At 39.5% G+C, this 22,713-nt stretch overlaps 3 protein-coding genes across 10 annotated transcripts in view; all 3 read left to right on the top strand.

Moving 5' to 3' along the window:
• The window catches only part of LOC129750943 (ATP-dependent 6-phosphofructokinase-like), a 30,212-nt gene extending 11,897 nt beyond the window's left edge, over positions 1-18,315 (top strand). Inside the window, exons 5-6 of the mRNA XM_055746154.1 lie at positions 15,826-15,934; positions 18,180-18,315. Coding sequence (XP_055602129.1) covers positions 15,826-15,855 — 30 coding nt within the window. The 3' untranslated portion in view covers positions 15,856-15,934; positions 18,180-18,315. The remainder of the gene's footprint in view (positions 1-15,825; positions 15,935-18,179) is intronic.
• LOC129750939 (uncharacterized) overlaps positions 1-22,713 on the top strand; it is a 126,831-nt gene that overhangs the window by 41,722 nt on the left and 62,396 nt on the right. The gene's annotated exons all lie outside the window — the stretch shown is intronic.
• On the top strand, positions 791-14,760 carry LOC129750940 (uncharacterized). Of its 8 annotated transcripts, none has more exons than XR_008738536.1 (6): positions 791-1,992; positions 2,048-2,208; positions 2,341-12,017; positions 12,072-12,136; positions 12,200-12,273; positions 12,333-14,760. XR_008738536.1 is itself a non-coding variant. In XM_055746150.1 (6 exons), the coding sequence occupies exon 6, from the start codon at positions 7,214-7,216 to the stop codon at positions 11,834-11,836; it is 4,623 nt and encodes a 1,540-aa protein (XP_055602125.1). In that variant the 5' UTR covers positions 791-1,992; positions 2,048-2,208; positions 2,341-6,671; positions 6,726-6,790; positions 6,854-6,927; positions 6,987-7,213; the 3' UTR covers positions 11,837-14,760. The 8 variants fall into 8 exon arrangements, 4 of the variants coding, with proteins under 4 accessions (XP_055602125.1, XP_055602124.1, XP_055602123.1 ...); XM_055746150.1 differs by having other exon boundaries at positions 2,341-6,671; positions 6,726-6,790; positions 6,854-6,927; positions 6,987-14,760; XR_008738533.1 differs by having other exon boundaries at positions 12,200-14,760.

The raw sequence follows: 22,713 nt of genomic DNA on the forward strand, positions 1-22,713 counted from the left end.
ACGTTTACATGAGTAAATTTGAACTTTTAGGTTTGTATGGGAAAATGGAATATTTTGTACTGAAAAATCAACTTCATTTTTGTTTCTTCTGTGGAGCCGAGCCTGCTAATGGTTTCTGTACCAATTTATAAATTTCCAAAAGGGTATTTTCTGCTGAACAACTTGGTCGAACATCATAACTTCGTATCTTTTTAGACAAAAAAGTTATTAGCTGTTTAACAGGGGTAAATCTTTTTGCATTGATAAACAACAAATTCAATTGACACCACTGCTGGGTGCCTAGCGAGGTATTGGATGACCACTTTTCATGCAATACTTCGTGGGACACAAGCAGTGGTGTCAATTGAATTTATTGTTTATCAATACAAAAAGACATACATCTGTTAAACAGCTAATAACTTTTTTGTCTTAAAAGATACGAAGTTATGATATTCGCCGAAATTGTTCAGCGGAAAATTTATAAATTGGCACAGAAACCATTAGCAGGCTCGGCTCCACAGAAGAAACAAAAATGAAGTTGATTTTTCAGTACAAAATATTCAATTTTCCCATACAAACTTAAAAGTTCAAATTTACTCATGTAAACGTCAGTTAAAAATTTTGCAAAAAATCATGGATGAGTTTTGGACCAAAACGAAGCTTTTAAGACCCCAGGGTTTGAGAAATTCAAAAATGATCCCAAATCGACTCAGTCTACTACAGCAGTTTTCGTGAGGCATGTTTTTTCGGATTTTTTTTTCTTTCATGCTAAATAACGAGAAAACTTGTAACTTTAGCTGTATATAATGTTCTAAACATATTTTATTGACATTACAAGGTTTTTATTGATATAAGTTTTATATGAAGTTCATAATAATTCAAACGACTTAGATAGATTTTACTTTTGTGGTGTCAAAATGACACCAAAAGTCGGAAAAGGGAGTTTTTTTGTCCAGGCTTCCAGGGTTCGTCCATAAAAAAAAGTAAAGATGCAATATTGAAGAACTTTTGAATTCATTTAGGGTCCCCTAAGAAATTTTTGTATTTTGAAGCTTCTGAAAAAAGTTACAAGCCTTCAAACTTGCAATGGTGTCAAAATGACACCCTAATGCGGATGAGGGTAAAGGAGAAGACAGCATCCGAGCGCTCGCTGAATTTACGGTGTGTTTTTTGTTTCAAAAAGCGCATTTTTTAAAACCAAAAGACATAGGGTAAATGATCTTGAGCGGAACTAAAAGGCTCTATTCGACGCAACTCGGAACAGTTGATCGAGCGGTATGGATAGGGATTATATCCGAACGAATTTTTTTAGTTGTTCAGCGGATGGATCTTGGTTTCTGCTTTCGATGATTTGTAGAATATTATAGAGTAAATCCTAGTAACTATTAAGATATATTGACAGTTCTTTACGCACTACTTTACCAAAAGGCCTCAGCCATAACCTCTAAACAAGAATTAAACGATTAATTTCATCAAAAGGGCGTACCCAAAACGCGATTTTCCTAACACAAAATACCCGTTTTCGCCCCTTCGATAAACCGGTAGAGTTTTCAATGTTTTCATTTTTAATACTACCTAGTGCCACACGCAGCGAAAAGTAGTACCATTGAAATTAAAAATACACATCTTTGATTCAAAAACCTTGTGTACATAGAAACAAAATCCAATTTCCTTGATTTGGGTAAATTTTATATTGAACCGAACTATTTTTCGTTTAAAGCAAAGTTCCAAGTTTTAAAATCAAAATATTAAATTTGAATTCAAAGAATTTATTTTTTGACGCAGAATCAATGTAAAAATTCATTGATTTAGATGGTTTTTTTTTTGAATCAAAGTATTTTTTCGTCAAATAGTCGACATAACTTCTGTTTGGCGGAAAAGTTTTTCCAACAACCAGTCAGACCTATTTATTTCAGCGGAATCTTCCTGCCGGGCAACCCCAGACAGCACGGTGAGATCCGGCGTAGGAAAGTTTCGACAGCTATGAAAGGGCAAACGATAGTGGGCTCCAAGGTAGGTCTTTCAAAATCAATTTGATTTTAAATAACAACATAACAAATTTTTTTAGGGCAATCTTTCATCCAACCAATTTGAAGAGGTAACTGTACTGACTATTCCAGTCCTCCGGCTAAGCGGTTGCAATCGGTTCCGATCCGGTCTAAGGAGACACGACGGCTGGCGCCTGAACCCTTTGGTCGAAAGCAACTGTCCACCAACAAATATCGTTCAGTAAGTACTATTTCCATGTTATGTATGGAAATTTTTTTTTAATTGTTAGAATTATTTAGCTTAATGTCGTTTTTTGTGAGCTTTTTAACATTTTTGTCATAATTTGTATTATGTTCTACTCTTTATTTACAGATGAACCGGTTTAAAAATTCAAACAAGGGAAGATCGATTATGTGAAGTGGAGAAAGGTAGAACATCTACTTATAGAGAAAAAAAACTTACAGAGAAATAAAATATTTTAAAGCATAATTTGATTTCTTTTTATTTCCAATAGGACGAAAATTAATAAGTAGTACTAGAATTTTTGGGAACAAAAAATAGAATTGAAGAACGATTTTTTTAAAATTGAAATCCAAATGCCGTTGAATTAAAGGAAAATTACATTAATTCAAATGAAAAGGTTTTTGAATCGAAAGCATTTTGTTTTTTGGAACAAAGAAAAAGTTTTGATTCAAAGGAAAGCATTTCTTCGAAACAAAAGAAAATGCATTTGAATCAAAGGCATTTTTATTTGTCCCAAAATCAAAGGAAAAAATCCTTTGTTTTTGCGGCACTTTCCTTTGAAACTAATTTTTATTTTTCTGCGTGCAGGATAAAGAATATTTCAATATTCGTAATGATTTTTTTTTAAATTTCCTCAGGCAAATTTAACAATGTTTTGAAAAGTCCTCTGCATATCTCAGTTCAAGTTATGAATTCAACGTACAATGTATATAGGTATGTATGTTCGGTAGTGACTTCATTCCTCAAATCCGTATTCTATTTGTTGAGATTTGTAATTGTTACTTGTTTGCAAACAACCTGCAGCAATTAATTTGAAATATGCACAAACTTCTTGTAATTTGTAGTGGTTGAACCGTAATATAAAACATTTTCAGTTTATAAAATAATAAATTCAGTTTATAAAATTCGTAAAGTTGCAAACAAATGATAGTTGTAATTTGAATTGAGTTCGAGTTTGAGAAATAAAAAGTGAGTAAATATTCATTTCTGTCAAAACAAGCTGGCAACACTGATGAGGCCAAATTTAAACCAAGTTCCGAGCGAGATTATAGCTGAGGCCAACCAGCCATGAATACCATCGACCGTATAAGTTGGAACGGGGACCGGAAGGGAGCAAGATTCGCGGAAACACACTACTTAACTCGCAAAACGGGACGATTTCGGACGTGTAGAAGAGACGCGTGTTTTCTCTATCGATCTACTTTTATTACTCTCACTCTTAACAAAGGTTACTCAGGGATGGGTTATCATGGAGGCAATGTGTATATAATATTTACCTAGGTATGACAACTCTCCACCTTTTTAAAGAGATTCTTATACAATGCAAAAAAAAATACAGATTGAGCCTCTGTGGTGCTCTCTTCTCTCTTGTAGAACGCCTCAACGGCTCGGATACCACTGTTGGAACCTTTGGTATCTGTGACTGGACTGGATTCGGCGTTGACATCTTCGATTGCACGCCAACACTCCTTGATTATTCATCGAAACCGTTGGTGATGGAAGCTCTGGCCCGGCCTCCAATTGTCCCGGCGTCCGCACTAGTAGCACCTCTGTCTGGGTACACCACAGTACTAGCGCTACTATTCGTTGGTAGAGGAATGAAGGATTGATTGCTGTTCGGATCGGATCCAACACCAGCAATATGGTCGACGTGACATTCCCAAAGTCGGCCATCTTCAAGGCGTACCGCATATCGCAATTTTCCGACTTTAGACAATATTCTGCCAAACTGCCACTTGTTGCTCGACAAGAAATCCCGAACACGCACACGATCACCATCAGTAAATGTGCGCAAGACGAGGTCGGGAGACTCTTCCTTGGTGTCGAAGGATGGATTATTTTCCGGTAGGTCAGGAGAATGTTGGCAAGTTCTACATTCAGCTTGGACTTGAGGCACTTCAACGCTTTGAGCTTTTGTTTGAACGTCTGCACATATCTTTCGGCCTGGCCGTTTGTGGCTGGATGATACGATTCAGCGGTAAATTGAACTCCATGGCCACTGACAAAAATTGCTGGAATGCCGTAGGTAGCAAATATTTCACGGCACCTTGTTTAGGTAGCTTCAGCGGTAATAGAACGACACACACGTATTTCGGGCCACTTCGGATAGGAATCGACTAAGATGAAGAAGTACGAATCCATAAACGGCCCAGCAAAGTCGGCATGCACTCTCTGGAAGGGTCAGTAGCAGGCTCCCAGAAGTGCGACTTCAGTTTCGTCGGTTCGATGCGTACTGATTGGCAATCAGTGCAGTTGGCTACCATATCCTCAATCTCCTTATCCATTCCTGCCCACCAGCAATAGCCTCTCGCAAGGGACTTGGTTCTTGAAACTCCAAAGTGGGTGGAGTGAAACTCTTCAAGAATGCGCTTCCGCAACACTGGGGGAACGAACACGTATTCCCCGCAACAGGCAACCCCGCTGGACCGAGAATTCGGTTTGTTCGATACCAAAACGATCCTTTCCATCCACTTGTTGTCCGTATTTCAACCCTTGTATCATAACTTTGACAGCATTGTCGTTCGACGTTGCTTGGGACAACTCCGTAGCAGTTAGCGGAAGTGTTTCTATTTGGTGAACTTCCACAACATGAGACTCCTCGATGAAGCGAACTTGGTAGTCGAAGGATTGGAGGAACGTAGCGCAGTGCTGCATGCGCAACGCTGACATCACAGGCAGCCCCTTATGTTCGCCGAACATTTTTGAAATTGCCTGGTTGTCCGTCAGTAAACTTGCGGCCGTACAAGTATTGAAAAAACTTTTTCACGCCAAAGATTATCGCATACGCTTCTTTGTCAACTTGCATATACTTTTGTCGAGTACTGTTTAGCGTTTGTTACGCAAATTGGATTGGTCGTTCACTGCCATTCGGGTACACATGGCTCAAGACGGCACCCACGCCGTAAGGGGATGCGTCTGTAACTAGAACCAAGGGCAATTCCGGCGAGTAATGCACCAAACAGTTGTTCGATTGCAAATACTGCTTAACTCGACGAAAGGCATTCTCGCATTCTCTATTCCACTCAAACGCAACGCTATCTTTGAGTAGGTTATCCAGGAAGTAAATAACAGTGCTCAAATTTTCAATATAGCGACCATAATAATTTACAAGGCCTATAAACGATCGCACTTCATCCTTATTTCTCGGTCGGGCATGTCCCGGATAGCTTCCATTTTATTCATCAGCTTATGGATGCCATCGCGATCGATCAAGTATCCGCAATATTCGATTTCATTGGCAAAAAATTCGCACTCACCCTTGTTTACCCGTACATTATGGTCATTCAAGAGGCGCAGAACCTCCTGCAATCGCTGCAGATGCACTTTGTCATTGGACCCGGTGATTTTGATGCCGTCCAAGTACACCGAAACGGCTTCGATTCCTTGAAGAATAACCTCGATTTGCCGTTGCCAAATCGCCGGCGCTGAGGCTACTCCATACATCAAGCGGTTAGGGCGGTACAAACCGCGATGTGTATTCAAGGTAAGAATGCAGCGATCCACCGTTATACAAATTTTCACGACAATCTAACCGACAAAAAAAACACTTCTGCATATGGGAAAACACGCCAGCTAGTTTCCACCCTGAACAAAATCGGGCTATGAGGTTTATTGGGAATTTTAGTAATTTTGCTCTAAAAGAAAATCCAATACTTTTTATCAGGAGACGAAGGATTCATTTTATCGGAATTTTCAATGAATATAATAATAAACCAAATTGATACAATTTATTGTTTTCGATAATGAAATGAATGGTTCTATGATTGCCATTTTATATGCTTTTGTTTTTTAAATGATTTTAATATTTTCTCGGGTATTGATAAGTCATTTTAAAGAAATTAATACATTTATTGATTTTTTTTCCACAGAATTTCTTCATAATATTATTTAGAAAAAAAACTGCTTTCTGATTCTGGTTGTTCTGACCCGGTATGTATAAAATCCCGAGTTCCGCCGGCCTCTCGATGCAACATTTCAGTTCCGTTTTCCTGTTCAGTTTGCTTGATCATGGAAGGTGATGGTATTTCACTTCCCCAGAACTTTGATGTCGTACGACTTAACCACCGCATTCTGCGACTGCAATTACAAAAGATCTGGTTGAAAAATGTATAAGTCCAATTAATTAAACATCAACTTACGGGGCATGGTGTGTCTTTTTCCAAAAGTGTCTTGCTGGGGGAGGATGAAATTTCGGAGCGCCTCGTCGTACTGTTCGCAAACAAAAAAAACCCAGGCCAGTAGCAGGCGTCATGTACGTTTAACATTTCCTTTGACCGAGTTCAGATACCGTTAGGCATGGCGTTGGCACAACTGGCAACCTTGGTACGGGATCGGACAAACGTCAACGCGTTGGCGCCGAAAAGGAATTGTCATTGTTAGAAAATTGATCAAAACTGCGACACGTTTTTTCTTGACCTGGCAGTTAGTTAGTTTTTAGTGAATAGTTTTTAGAGAAAGCCGTATGTATTGATTACTATAGTTGTTCCGCTCATCCTTTAAAGTATTTTTTATAGTAGGTGGAAGCTATTTGGAAAGTTGCGCGTGATTTGAGTGCTCGCGGGTTTGTGAGTCGGAAGAGGTTGGGTTATAGAAATTCCTTACTGCGCAATTTGCCACTAAAATATTGTATTTCCTTTAATAGTTTGAGTGACCGTTCGGTTGTTCCGGTTAGGTGTACCGGGTTGAGCTCAATTAGAGCGGTAGGAAAGAAAAAGCGTAAGTACGCAAGTGTACTTTTCAATTACCCGAAGATAAATATGATTTTCGTCCATTAGCTTCAAATAGCCGGTGATATCCGACGGTTTAGGGTTGCCAGAGCTAGAGCTTAGGGTAAACGGCGAAACTTATTTGTAAGTTCATTAGAGATTGTTTACATTATCATCATTTAATAATAAATGTATTTACAGTCGAGTTCGTTCGCATACAACGTACTACGGAACAGTTTTTATTTCCCATAAATCTCGAAAATAAAGCTGCAACGAGCAACCTAAACCTGGAACCGATGATGGAAGGCCCTACCCGAGAGCTGTTCAACTGCGTGACATGTCGCCGCCCGGATTCAGCGCAGAGCATGGTCGCTTGTGACGAGTGTTCGCAATGGCAACATTATGGATGCGCCGGTGTTACGGCTACCATAGCCGATCGAAGCTGGCTCTGCTGCAGATGCGTAGCTAGTCACAACGCAGTTAATTCGACTCAAACCGGCAACATAAACTCGCCCGAAGCACACACAACGTTTGCTTCAGCTCGCGCCGCTGAACGTCATGATAATACCACCGGTCCAATAAGAGGGAGACAGGACGATCCAAATTTCGGAAGACTTCAATCCTCGTCTAATTCGAATGCCGGATCAGTCGTCTCAGTCAATGCTATTGCTCATCTTCGTTTAAGGCACCTGAAAGAGCAAAAGGATTTGGAGGATCAAAAAGCGGAACGGGATCGCGAGTTTCTTGCTAGAAAGCAGCAGCTAGAAGCGGAAATAGCTTTGGAAGAGCTCAGTGAAGGATGTGATCGTAGCGTAGGAGGAAAAAGTCATCGAAGTATCGCCGGTTGGGTGGAACAACAATGCGGATTCGTGCATACTTCTACCCCAGTCCAGCAGAAACCCGAGACAGTGGCTCCAAGTGCGAACCCACATCCCGCCATCCAACAGCGAGAGGAGCGGCAAAGAATACAAGCTGTAATTCAATCAGGTCAACAGATTCAACCAAGCACTGCGCCAAAACAAGCAGAGATTCCAGTGAGAAATCCTCCCCCAGCTATAGTACCGGGCCCAAGGAGCAATTATCTTGATTCGAATCCATGTTTTCCGCCAGTGGCTCAGAATCCAGTTCCACCTGTACCAGTGAATCCGCTAATATTGCCACCGCCGAGCTCGTCGCAGTTCCCTGGATTTCCAGTGATGAATAACCCCTACGGGGCGATGTATTTTCCGAATATTCCTGACATGCCGTCATCTGGTGCTGATTATCAGTTTGCGCACCCTCAGGGAGGAGTCTTTATCAACAACCCAGTCAGGCATCCGAACTTTGGTTTGAATGTACAGCCGTGTGCTTGGCAAGCATCCGAGCAGCACCCGCCTACAGTTCCACCAACAGTGTCAGCAGATTTGGGTAAAGGATTTCCTCATGCTACAGGTCGCATGATTACGCCACAGCAACTGGCGGCGCGTCAAGTTGTCTCCAGAGACCTCCCCAAGTTTTCCGGGGACCCACTCGAGTGGCCCATGTTCTTTAGTGCATTTGAATCGACAACGGCCATGTGTGGCATACAACCCGACGAGAACCTCGCTAGGCTACAGAAAAGTCTAATTGGTAGCGCTCGTGAAAAGGTTCAGAATATTTTAACGCTGCCGGATGCAATTCCGGAAATTATTGACATCCTACGAGCCGAGTGTGGAAGGCCAGATCAAATTGTATATTGTCTGCTATCCAAGATCCGGAAAACCGCTCAGCCATCTGTGACGAAATTGGAGACGCTTGTGACGTTTGGCAGGGAGGTACGCAACATGGTGACGTACATGCAGTCAGCGAAACTCAACACACATTTGGACAATCCACTCTTGCTGGCAGAGCTGGTCGCTAAGCTTCCACCCGACTTGCAGCTACAATGGGGTATGAACTTAGCAGCTCTTCCTGAACCGTCGCTTGGTGATTTCTGTACGTTTGTGTCGGCTTATCGAACAGCGGCATGCAAGGTGAAATTGACGTCGGATGTTGGTCTGAATGAAAAAGCCACAAAAGGTGTTGTGAGAAAGGAGAAGCCAGTTTATTTGAACGCACATTCAGCCTCCGTGTCCTCAGCGCCTGGACCACCGGCTTCGAAAGTTAATCCGGAGCTAAAGCCGTGCCTGATGTGCAAAAGTACAACGCACAGAGTCCGAACTTGTAAGCAGTTCGAAACGTTGCCGCTCGAAGAGAAGCTGAGGTTCATCAGTGAAACGGGAATGTGTAGGCGTTGTCTGGCGCCGCATGGAAGGTGGCCTTGCCGAAACAAGCAGCCTTGCGGAATCAATGGATGCCCTGAGCCCCACCATAAACTGTTACATCCAGGAAGTTGTTCGACTCTCAAGAGTCAAGGATCGGAATCTTCTGTATCGGTAACCGCCCATCATCAACACCAGCAAGGCACCACATTCTTCAAAATACTTCCGGTGACTCTTCACGCGAACGGGAAGTCGGTGTCCACATTTGCTTTTCTGGACGACGGATCCGACCTGACGCTGGTCGAAGACGAACTTATCGACGAACTGGGCTTGGTGGGCGAAAGAATTCCGCTTTGCTTGCAGTGGACTAGTAACGTCACGAGAAGTGAGAGTAACTCTCGTAAGGTCGAGATAGGTATCTCAGGTGCATCGAACAATCGCATCCATCAGCTGGCGAACGTAAGAACCGTTGAGAGCTTGGAATTACCGAAGCAGAGCCTGGATTATGAGAGTCTCTCGAAGCAGTTCCCTCATCTGAGTAGACTCCCCATCAGCAGCTACCGGACGGCCGTGCCACGAATTCTTATCGGTGTCGACAATGCCCAGCTCAACTTAGCTTTGAAGAAGAGGGAAAGATCCGGAGGAGAACCTATTGCTGCTAAATTTCGCCTCGGATGGGCAATATTCGGTGGAAGACGAGCACCTGAGACGATAGGTAGTGCTTTCGTTCATGTCTGCGAGAGATCCAATAGCCGCGAGCTCCATGAACCGGTCCAGCAGTATCTTGAATTCGAAAACCTGGCGATATCCGGATTGAATCCACCCGAATCCGACGAAGATAGACGGGCCAGAAGATTGCTCGAAAAGACGACAGTTCATATACCATCCGGAAAGTTCCAAACTGGATTGCTTTGGAAAAGCGATGAGCCGGTTTTTCCGAACAAATTTACCAAGGCAGTACGTCGACGCGGTTGTTTTGAAAAGCGCTTGCTGAAAGATCCCGAACTGAAAACTAATATTGACAAACAAATGAACGATTGTCTACACAAGAGGTACGTTCACAAAGCAACGTCAGACGAGCTCCGCAACAGTGACGACGGAAAGATTTGGCACCTGCCAATCAGCGCAGTGCGACATCCGAGCAAGTTAACAAAGGTGCGTGTATTCTGGGATGCTGCGGCTACGTATGGAGGAATCTTTCTGAGCTCCCAGCTTTTGAAAGGTCCGGATTTGGTGAAGCCCCTTCTATCTGTCCTCTGCCAATTCCGACAGAAACAGTATATCATCGCTGGGGACATAAGGCAGTTGTTCCAGTTGATTATTCGTCCGGCAGATAGAAACGCACAACGATTTTTGTATCAGGAGAATTCAGAAGCTGCGCTCAACGTGTACATGGACGTCGCAACGTTCGGGGCAACGTGCTCCCCGTGTTCAGCACAGTTTGCTAAGAATGGAAACACCCAGGAAAATAAAGATCGTTATCCGGAAGCTGCTAAAGCAATTGTTGACAACACATATGTTGACGATTTCCTTGCGAGCTGTGCCATTGAAGAGGCAACGAAACTGGCTTTGGAAGTGAGTCTGGTCAACCGATCAGCTGGTTTTGAGATACCTAGTTGGCAGTCGCACTCCAAACACGTTCTGAAACGGGTTGGGGTGACTACTGGAGATAATTTTGTAGTTAACATGGAAAATTGCTCGCGGTGTGGTGGTCTACTCAACCGAATTGCTAACCTGTATCATTTTGCGCACCGCTTTAAGCGCTTCAAACGGGATCCTGTGGAATCTAGTGAGTCCTGTGGTGGTCTGAATCGTGATGATTATGTGTCGGCGGACACAGCCATTTGGCGAGCTGTGCAGCGACAGGTGTTTGCAGGAGAAATTAAGGCGCTTAGAAGCAGTTCTGAGCCTTCATCGAAGCAGTGGAAGCGTATCGGCAAGGGAAGTGTCCTAGCGAAGCTAACGCCGATGATCGATGAGTCCGGTGTTCTTCGGATGGCGAGCGGAATCGACCCTCAAGCGGCTCATTATTCGTTAGACGTGCGAAATCCTGTGATAGTACCAAAAGATCATAATGTCATCACTTCTTTGATCCTGCGATTTTACCATGCCGATATCGAGACGGTGCTGATCGAGTACAAGCTACGTTACTACATTCCCCGGATGAGAGCCAGTTCGGAGAAGGCGCACCATCAAAGGCTAGACGATGAAGGACTGCGAACATTGCTCTCGGAAGCAAAATTGATAGTCAACTCCCATTCGCTGACGTTCGTGCCGCTGGAGGATCCCAAGGAAAAAGTGCTGACTCCAAATCATTTCCTTTGGCTAAGTTCCGGTGAAGACAGCAAACCACCAAGGGTACCAACCGACGACGCTGCGCCTCTTCGACCAAACTGGAAGGTTATTCAACACTTAACAAACCAGTTTCGGAAGCGCTGGGTGCAAGCTTATCTACCTACTATAGCCTGCAGGACGAAATGGTTAGCGGAAATGCAGCCGCTGAAGGTCGGCGATCTAGTGGTCATCGTAGACGAGTCCGTGCGCAACGGATGGCTTCGAGGTAAAGTGGTGAAGACTTATCCAGGACGAGACGGACAAGTTCACAAGGTCGACGTGGATACTCGCGACGGATCTATTCTTCAAAGACCAGCGGTAAAGGTTGCTCTGTTGGACGTGCAGGAGGATAGTAAAGTCGATTGACTACGACGTTACGGGTTGGGGTGTTGGCACAACTGGCAACCTTGGTACGGGATCGGACAAACGTCAACGCGTTGGCGCCGAAAAGGAATTGTCATTGTTAGAAAATTGATCAAAACTGCGACACGTTTTTTCTTGACCTGGCAGTTAGTTAGTTTTTAGTGAATAGTTTTTAGAGAAAGCCGTATGTATTGATTACTATAGTTGTTCCGCTCATCCTTTAAAGTATTTTTTATAGTAGGTGGAAGCTATTTGGAAAGTTGCGCGTGATTTGAGTGCTCGCGGGTTTGTGAGTCGGAAGAGGTTGGGTTATAGAAATTCCTTACTGCGCAATTTGCCACTAAAATATTGTATTTCCTTTAATAGTTTGAGTGACCGTTCGGTTGTTCCGGTTAGGTGTACCGGGTTGAGCTCAATTAGAGCGGTAGGAAAGAAAAAGCGTAAGTACGCAAGTGTACTTTTCAATTACCCGAAGATAAATATGATTTTCGTCCATTAGCTTCAAATAGCCGGTGATATCCGACGGTTTAGGGTTGCCAGAGCTAGAGCTTAGGGTAAACGGCGAAACTTATTTGTAAGTTCATTAGAGATTGTTTACATTATCATCATTTAATAATAAATGTATTTACAGTCGAGTTCGTTCGCATACAACGTACTACGGAACAGTTTTTATTTCCCATACATGGGTCAGCCCCCTTTGTTGTATTTGTCCTCGATGAGCGGATATTCCGGCTTGCCCTCTTCCATTACGAAGTTTGCGAGAGGTTTCACAATCTGGAATTGGATAATCATTTGAAATGAAAAAAATTATAAACAGTTATGGAAAAACTTACTGAATATGTGATGCTTTTGTCGGCCGATGCACTTTTTGCTTCTGGTTGTATCAAAGTGTCTGCTGCTGTCCATGAGTTTAGGAACCTCTTTAAGCTTTCTTTTGAGTTCTAAACACACAGGCTTTTCACCATTTTAAACCATTTCCGTAAAACTAAAATGCAGAAATTAAAATTCCACAATCAACACCAATTTGCTTAGAAGTTATTCGAATACTAACTTACCATCCTTAATTATTATTTATCTTGAGTTTTGAACAACAGTAGGGGCGATAATTTTGACATTATTCAAATACTCATGGCAAAAACAACCAAACTTGGCATGGCGTAACAATCCGTAACAAAGTAAGGGCATACTAGCACGAAGCACAAAGAATGCTAGTGGAAGTTATTGGATTGCTTTAATGAAATGCATACTAAATCAACCTTTTAGATTTCATTGGAATTACTAATGTTTTTCGCTGAGCTAAGCATTTAACAATGATAAATTATAAAAACCTATAGAATTTATTGGATTTTTTGATAGATTCTACTGGTTTTATCAATAGCGTTTAATAAACCCTGTGCATTTAAAATTATTAGATCAATCTGATATATTCTATAGCCCGATTCCGTTCAGTGCAACGTGTAATGGCTCCTACACGCAAAATAATCTTCACGTAGTGACTACGTGAAAAACTACATAATTTTTTATTCAATTTATTTTCGCGTAAATGCTACGGAATCAATAAGCAAACACGTCCTCGTAAATTTTTGTGATTTCAACGCAGTGTGCTTATGAAAGCTTCGGGGAATGTTTTTAGTATTGAAATGAAATGTAGGTCGAATTTTTATTTTTTTGTTGTTGTTTATAATGATGAAAATAAAACAAAATTTCGTTGTAAACAAACTTAATTTTCACAATATTTTGGCCTTACAATAAACTTTGATGGGCTTGTGATATAGCTCAGTTGGCAAGTCTGTTGCCTCCTGAGCAGATGTCCGCGAGTTCGAGCCCAAGAGTAAACATCGAACACAGTTGTACCGGATAAGTTTTTCAATAACGATCCGCCAACTGTAACGTTGATAAAATCGCGAATGCCATAATGATGGTAAAACGACTATAATCGAAACAAAAAAAAAAAAAACTAAACTTTTACGACAATAAAAACACTTTAATTCTCGCAGTTCTAGCAACGCAGGGCGGTTTGTGAAATTCTGAAAAAATGGAAAAGTATTCAGTAATTAAAAATGAATGATTCAATTAAAATACAATTCTACCTTGTTCGTTGTTGCGTATATGATGTTCTGTGTTCCGTGCTGCGGAAAGTCGTACCAATCACCGGTAACCGGTACTCGGCACCAGTGCCGGAAGGGCACTTGCACCCAGATCCATCACTTGTTATCAAAATATGGAAACACAAATCAATTTATTACAATTCAGAATAATCAAAAAGCCAAAGACACTTACCAAAAATAAACAAAGCTAAATATAACCATGCTTGTCAATGCAGTTCCTCTTCCGGGGACACACAAATTTTCCCAACAGCTGGCTGAAAATTCTCTTTTTTAATAAGAATTTACAACCACCCGCTTGAGACAAATGCACAAAACGGGTTTCGATCATCCACTTAGACTTTACGTGAAATTCATGTGTTAGTTATGTGGAAGTAAAGTAGGTTTTAACAGGGCATCCTTGATACTTTGTGGTTACTACAGAACTCACAAAGAATCGACATGATGCAACAAAATCTAAATTTACGTGAAAAATCCCGTAGAAATAATTTTTTAGTTTTTTTGCGAAGTGACAAAAATCTAATTAAATTATTCAATTTTGAAATCATCGTTTTTTATTGACGTGTCTTAGAGGTTCACGGTCTTCGGCAAAGTTGTTCTTTGAATCTTCAGCAATGAGATACAGCTTGAAGAATTTGAGTTTAATGCAACAGTGAGGCTGTTGGGTTTTTTTTAACAATAAAAATCACTTTTCCATACTAATTTCCTTACAAACTTTAATTTTTCCCCAGCCTTTTTCAAATCCTCGAGCCACCAAAATAAGCACAGTTATTAGGCCGGAACAAATTTAAAATCCTTCTTTTGTCACTCGGAGTTGGAACATCAAGGGGGGGGGGGGGGGGGGGGTTGAAAAAAAATAATGCGAAAAACAAATAAATTGGAATGAATTGCACGAAAGCTTGTATGCAACTAAATTGCATACTATATCATTGCACAAAACCTATAAATCAAGTAATTTTTTATCGAATAATTCAATAAAATCAAGAATACAAAAGGTGAAAAAATCTTCCAAAATTTGTATTTTGGTCTTGTAATCTTTTGGATATTTGAAAATTTTGTCAAAAATTACATAAAATACTTCAAACTTTATTTATTCCCCCCTTCGAGTGTTTTGAAATTTCGAAGGGGGGGGGGAAGGGGTTGCAAATTGATATTTGTTCCAGCCTTATTGGGCCCAAAAGAAACCCACAACCGTTTCATTTTTTTGCCAATTCTGACCAGTCAGTCTAGCGTGTAGTCATGTCAAGAAAGTGATCAAACTGATTTCCCATTTACTCTCTTATATATTGTTAGCCAAATCGTGGATCAAATAGTTCTACAACGTTAGCAATCAAGTTCATCTACTTATGTTCTTTTCAATGATTCGCCTCAGACAAAACGACCGACCCAAAGTACCCTATTCGTTAAGCTTAAGATTTGCATTTTTATTGAGTTTTATTTTTTGAGCATCGTGTTTCATCAAATCTTTCTTCTGCTTTACTTTATCTATAAAAAAAATTTCAACACCACCTCCACATGACACGAAAACATTAAAAACACATAATGAGTCGAACAAGTAACATCAGTTAAAAAAGGTCATAATCATACAGTCACCAGGCTTCGCGGGAAGAAAATTCGACAGGCGTAAGGAGCGAAAATGGTTGGTGCTAAAAAGTAGCAGTGCTTCCGGTGGCTAACGTGTTATGCCTCCAGCTTCTCCAATGTTTTGTAAAAGTGTTACCGAATTGAATAACGATACTCCACCAACCAAATGTGATAACAACCGCAAGCAACGATTCAAAAAAAAATATCCGTTTCCTTTGTCATTGCCATATTGTAATTCAACAACATTTCAGCAAACATATCGATCACCAAATGAATTCATCATCTATTGTATCCCATTTGTAGCTACTTGGCCGTCATGGCTTCATTAGCTAGTGAGGCCGATTACGTGTTCATTCCGGAAAGTCCCGCCCCGCACAATTGGCCGCAAAAGTTGTGTGAAAAAATCCTTCAGGTACGCTTGTGGCATCTAAAAATAAACAAACAAAAATTAGCTGGGTAGTGGATACATTTTTTCCAAAAAAAAAATAGTGAAACTGCTTTTTAAAATGGACTCTTTCTCATGTTTCCGATATTATGGTTAATCTAATTTTATGTTGTACTTTGTTAAGTTGTTTATCTTCCCTACTTTAAAAAAAAATCTGCTGGGCTTCATTTTAGTTCTTAAGTCTTACCAAATTTATGGAAGCAGAAGCTTAAACAGCTATACTCATGGCGCGGGACATCTCCTAACTGTGGCTTAATCGTTTTAAGACAAATCGAACTACGTTTTATTCAAAGTTTCAAAATAACAAGCCTGGGTGCGGTTACAATTTGTACAGTGTTCGTTGTTTCTGTATAAGGATAAGCATTGCGTTGTGAAAATCTTCGATGAAAAACGATTCCATCCAAATAAATCAACAGGTGACCTTACTCACATTCTCACATTTCCACCCCACTTTTACACCAACAGACATTTCACTAAACTTTTTTCCATTAATATAGAATTAAAAAAAAACGCAACTGCACGGTAAAAATCAAACGAATGTGTTCATGTGTTGTTTTTCATCGATTGATAAGAAATTGTTTGATTTTTGTGTGAGATTGAAAAAAAAACAGTAAAAGTCGTTAAAAACATGCTAAATAATTTGATCAATCATTTTTTTTCTGAATCTGAGTTCTGAATATGAAATCTGATTCCGAAATCTAATTCCGGATTCTGAATCTAAATCTGATATCTGAAATCTGAATCTGAAATCTTAAATTTGAACCTGAAATCTGAATCTGAAAGCAGAATCTGAATCTGATATCTGAATCTGAAATCTGAATCTGAAATCTGAATCTGAAATCTGAATCTGAAATCTGAATCTGAAATCTGAATCTGAAATCTGAATCTGAAATCTGAATCTGAAATCTGAATCTGAAATCTGAATCTGAAATCTGAATCTGAAATCTGAATCTGAAATCTGAATCTGAAATCTGAATCTGAAATCTGAATCTGAAATCTGAATCTGAAATCTGAATCTGAAATCTGAATCTGAAATCTGAATCTGAAATCTGAATCTGAAATCTGAATCTGAAATCTGAATCTGAAATCTGAATCTGAAATCTGAATCTGAAATCTGAATCTGAAATCTCAATCTGAAATCTGAATCTGAAATCTGAATCTGAATCTGAAATCTGAAATCTGAATCTGAAATCTGAAATCTGAATCTGAAATCTGAATCTGAAATCTGAATCTGAAATCTGAATCTGAAATCTGAATCTGAAATCTGAATCTGAAATCTGAATCTGAAATCTGAATCTGAAATCTGAATCTGAAATCTGAATCTGAAATCTGAATCTGAAATCTGAATCTGAAATCTGAATCTGAAATCTGAATCTGAAATCTGAATCTGAAATCTGAATCTGAAATCTGAATCTGAAATCTGAATCTGAAATCTGAATCTGAATCTGATATTTGAAATCTGAAATCTGAATTTGAATCTGAAATCGGAATCGTAAATGTGAAGAATCTTAAGTCTTAATAAGTAGTCTAAAATTTGAGATCCAATTTTTTCCAAAAATTCGAAACCAGTTGTAAATCTCGCATGTTTTTACAGTTGATCTGTATTCGTTGTTTTGTCATCGAACGAAAATTCAATATCTCTTGAAATTCTATTTGTAAATATGTGTGGTGACGTCTCATTTGTGAAAAAAAAATTTTAAAGCTGGTTGTGTTGAATATTGATTGTAAATCATTCACATTAAGAGCTTCCAGGTGTGTGTTTGTGTGTGTATGCTAAATTTTTTTCACACATAAAATAATCTCATTTGTATCCTATATTTTCTTTCTCAGTCCATCTTCTTTCACCGTGGGCTATTTTTAAGTTTCTCGCTTTCAACTTTTCACTTACTAACAACTTTTTATCAAGATTTTACTTTGGCTTTCAATATCTTATTAAATTAGTATTAGAACAGTTATCAACAACCAATACATATGATTGATACAATCTTAATCATCAACGATTACTAATCTACATTTTCGTTTTCCCCTTTTTTCTACTTGTTTTTTTTCCGACCTACAATCACTTTCCCACACTGATTGTGGTGTGGTACGTTATCTCGTGAAAAAAAAAACAAAATTGAAAAAACAAACATTCGGGAACCGATAACGGTCGACCTTTTGATTTTGGAACAACCCCACCGATCCATTGGACCATTGAACATCAAACGAGCAGGAGCGTTCGGCTGGGCAGCGTCTGAACATCATCATCGTGTCCGAGGGTGCGATCGATCGCGATGGCAATCCGATCACGGCCGAGAAGGTGAAACAGGTCGTCGTCGATAAGTTGGCCCAGGACACCCGCATCACGGTGCTCGGTCATGTGCAGCGCGGTGGCAACCCGAGCGCCTTCGATCGTGTGCTGGTAAGTTGAATGAATTGTTAGGATTTAACCTGGAATGTTTCATGGACTGGCATTCTTTTTCTGTTCGATTAAAGTCGTTTGAACAAAGTTATGTCATTCGTGACGATAATAACATCTTCGATTCAGTTGGTGGGCTGGCACTGAAAAACATGTTTTCCGGAGCAACTACGTTCGATGTTTTTACTCTTAGGTTGGGCTGCCAACATTTTTTTTCAAATACCGAGGACTGGTGAAATAAAAATCAGGATACGTCAAAGTAACGGAACAAGGAACAAAGTGATGACCTTTTTTTGGTCTTCGCTCCACATTTCCATACATGCATTTCCATATATCCATTTTTCATCGCATTTGCAAAAATCCGGCAAAATCAGAGAAATCCAATGGCTTATCAGGTTGTCAGGCTGAGCCTCAAAAAATCAGGCACATTGGCACCCCTGGTTGTGACACGTGGCAATCCGTCAGACAACTTCAGGAAAAATTTTGACTAGAGCGAAAGCCCGTCCAATGAAATACTCTAAACTTGATAAATTGGCTTAAAAGTTTTGCCAGCCGAAGGGTGACGTAAAAACTATTTTTTTTTATGAAATTGCTAACCTTTACATGGTATTGAAAATTTTTCAGTCTTGTAAGGTCCAACAGGTGACATGATTAGATGAGACTACCTTTTCACTCTCTAGAGTCACTACCAATATTTCACAAAAACTGTCGAATCTTTTCTAGAGCCAGGCAATTTAGGTATACCCTAGTGAGTTTCTGATATCGGAAGCAAAGCCTTGCCAAACCTTGACAAGGTTAGAAGTTTCCAATTTATTTTTTGTGCTTCGAGCTACCACATGTTATGGGTTCTAACTTGAGTTATGGACTAACACTCTAACTTTTCAAACATAATTATGTTTTGATGTAAATACTTACTTTTAAAATGTAATTTAAACAGAAATAATTAATATCTGACACCACTGTAGAACTATATTTTTTTATTTAAAAAGGTTTAACAATATTATAAAAATTGAAAAAAATATCATAGACAACAATCAATTGAGGCAAGTTGTTAGATAGTTCCCGGCTTATTGATTTTATAATAAAATATATAAAAATTAAAAGCTAACTTGAAATCTTTGACACTTTTTTCATTGATTGAAGAGCTCCACAAAGTTGTTCCTCACATTAAAATCTTTGCGTCACAAAGTTTGTATAGTTCCGCAGTGTTGCCAGAACTAATTATAATTATTTTTTTGAAAATTTTCACTGTTCCATACGAAGAAGATTGGGCAATTTGGTTTTCGACACGGATTAGCAATATACGGTTAGAAAGATCTTGACAAGAAAAGAAAAAGTTACTATGGGGTCAAGAAAATCAACCTTGGGAGAAAAAAGTTATGGATTGAAGAAATTGATTGTTTCGAAGAAAAAAAGTGGCATTTTCTCTGCTTTATCTTGTGTGGGATATGTTAAATTTAGTTTCTTCGAAACATATGCAATGCGGTTGCGCTGGGAGGACAATGCCAGTTATTAGAAAGTTTGTTATTGCCGTTCCGGCAAAGAATCTGATACCGATAATTCCACCTCCAAGGAAGTTCATTATTGGAGTGGAGTATTATTTGTGGGTGCAGTCAGCGAACCGAGCGTTGTGCGTGTGTATGTAGCAAAAGCAAAAAAAAAAACATTTCATTAGCTTCGTTCAACGGTTGGTAAAAATCGATTTCAACTGGTTTCTGTCAACTGGTAGATGTTCAACGAGCCAATGTTTTGGTCGAAACTAGTCAGGTCGTTGTTCAATGGAGCAAGTTGAAACTAGTCGAAACCAATCCAGCTCGGTAGTAGGATTCGTTTCGATCTGGTAGAAATCGGTTGAAGAAGGGACAGGTGATGAACTGTCCATTTCTACTTGTTTCGACCCGTTTCGACCAGACTTCACTGAACAGACTTATTATTTCAATCCACCGGCAAACATCCGTCGGCCAAGCTGCCGGCTTTTGCAGCTGTGGGTGTGTATGTAAGTCAGGTAGTAGAAAAACAAAACACAGTTTCTTGTTTCCAATTCCCATTCAATGGGAATCCATTCTTTTTTCCGTTTCCATAACAATACAAAGGACTACCTTGAAAGGAGGCTAAACGCCAGGAAGCCACCACTGTGTTTTTGTGATTGATCGGTGGCAGAAAGCCTATGACAAATACCCCTCGTCCTGCATCAAGCTCATGTAGTACACTAGTTAAGATTTCGGATTGGCAAGACGATTTAGAAATGGTGTTGTGAGTTGAATTGAGTTGTGGGCTAAATAGGCATTGGATTTTTGCAACCTCTTCTATGACAGTGTATAAATCAACTATTTCCAAGCATTTTAATCGACATTCCAATATACTGAAGAACTGAGATTTTTCGGGGACCAAGTATATTCTATGAAAGTAAAAATCAAATTATCGGGAAAAAACTTAAATTTGAGTTTAGAAAGTCGATTTATTGATTTTTTGGGACTTTTTTTCATTCGGAACCTACCATAGATAACCTGGTAAAACAATATTTTATTTGAAAAAAAAAATTGAAACTAGAATAAATTACCTACATAACGGTGAACATTTTCAGCCTGGGAAACGCCAACAAACTGCTGGTAAAATTTCCCCGTAATACATATTTTGTAACCAGCTTTGGAGCTATAAAGTAGATCTAGAGAACCCAGTGGTAAGCTGGAAGTGAAATAAAAGCGTAGTGGATCTACTCTTCGAAGGCCTAGCAGATCTACGGACTGAAAAGTCTCGCTTAAATATTCATGGAAATTTTCTAAGCTCAACCTGCATGCAATTTTCAATAAATCATTCATAACCAATCCAAAAGTTCAATAAATGAGGAAAAATGTCCCAAAAAGTATACGCTTACCTTTTTTTTTTTGAGCAGGGAAAACCTTTCTGAGGTCCCATGATGTTTTTGTTTTTTTTTTTACTTCTGACATCGTGCTATTGCGTGAAAACAGCGATAAAGTGAGAAGAAGCCAAATAAGTTGTTTTTACGCTTTTGGAAAAAATTCTACCAAACTTGTCAAAACTACATAAAAAATTTAAAAAAATTGGGTTATTTTTACTTTTTAGGGTCCAGGCAGTAGAAAAAGCCTTCTAAAGTTCCCGGGAATTGAAAAAAAAAGTGGTTCATAGTGAGTGAGAAAGAATGTGCGAAAGTGGTGCGTAAATGGCTTGTCTATGTTTTTGTTGTACGGGAGCTATCTCAAAAACCACTTAACGGATTGTCACCAAATTCTGTACATGTAAACATGACATTACAATGATTGGACATTTTCCCGTCTCATGTCCAATCATTGTTCCTTAGACGCGTTACTCTTTCGTGTAAATCTCGCTAGCAGCAATTTGTGTGGTTGTGGCCAGGGTTACCATGATATCGAGCATCTTGTTTGGTCTTGTAAGGACCACCTTATCGCCAGAGCGAACTTAATAGACTCCCTTCGGGCCCGAGGGAAATCACCTAACGTTCCAGTGAGGGATGTGTTGGCTGCGGTGGACCTAGATTACATGTTCGAATTATATCTTTACTTTAAATCTATACACCCAGCGAAAAGGTTTTTTATTTCAAAGGAAAGTGCCGCAAAAACAAAGGATTTTTTCCTTTTGTTTTGGGATAAATAAAAATTCCTTTGGTTCAAAAGCATTTTCCTTTGTTTCAAAGAATTTTTCTTTTGAAAAATCTTTGAATCAAAATCTTAATACTTTGAAACAAAAAAACAGTTTCATTTGATACAAAGTTGTTTTCGTTCGTCACAATGTTATTTAGATTTTGATTTAAAAAGATTGGTTCATTGAACCATTTTCCATTTATTCCAATTGGAAGACATATTTCCTGTTGTTTTGAAATTCCTTTTAGGAATTTCAAAAATAAAAAAAAGAAATTTATATGTTAAATTTATTTTTATTTACAACAGATGAAACACTTGGCCACAAACTAGTTCACTAAAATCGATCCGGTCCAAATTTTCGTCGACCTGACCGCTGGATTTGGAGCGGGGTCATCGTAGCTTTCATCTCGGTTGAGGCATCCAGGCTCTGGTTCTGTAAAAACGCAATCACTTATAGAAAATCTTCGATATTCACTCTTTAATTAACATACTTACCATACTTCATCCTGAATGCTTCTAATATAGCTAACCCTGACCTACATTTTCACACGACCGGCCAAACTTGATTCGATTTTTCGGTTTAGTATTCTTCTTGCAAGGCAAATCAAAATATCTTATGAATCAAAGGCTGAAGTTTTAAATTAAAGGAATCATTTCTTCAAGTTTGAAACATTTTCCTTTGGTTCAAAAAAAGTTGACTTTGTTTTAAAAGAAATAAGCTCAATTAA

The sequence above is a fragment of the Uranotaenia lowii genome, chromosome 3 (genome assembly GCF_029784155.1).
Source record: "Uranotaenia lowii strain MFRU-FL chromosome 3, ASM2978415v1, whole genome shotgun sequence".
Taxonomy (NCBI): Eukaryota; Metazoa; Arthropoda; class Insecta; order Diptera; family Culicidae; genus Uranotaenia; species Uranotaenia lowii.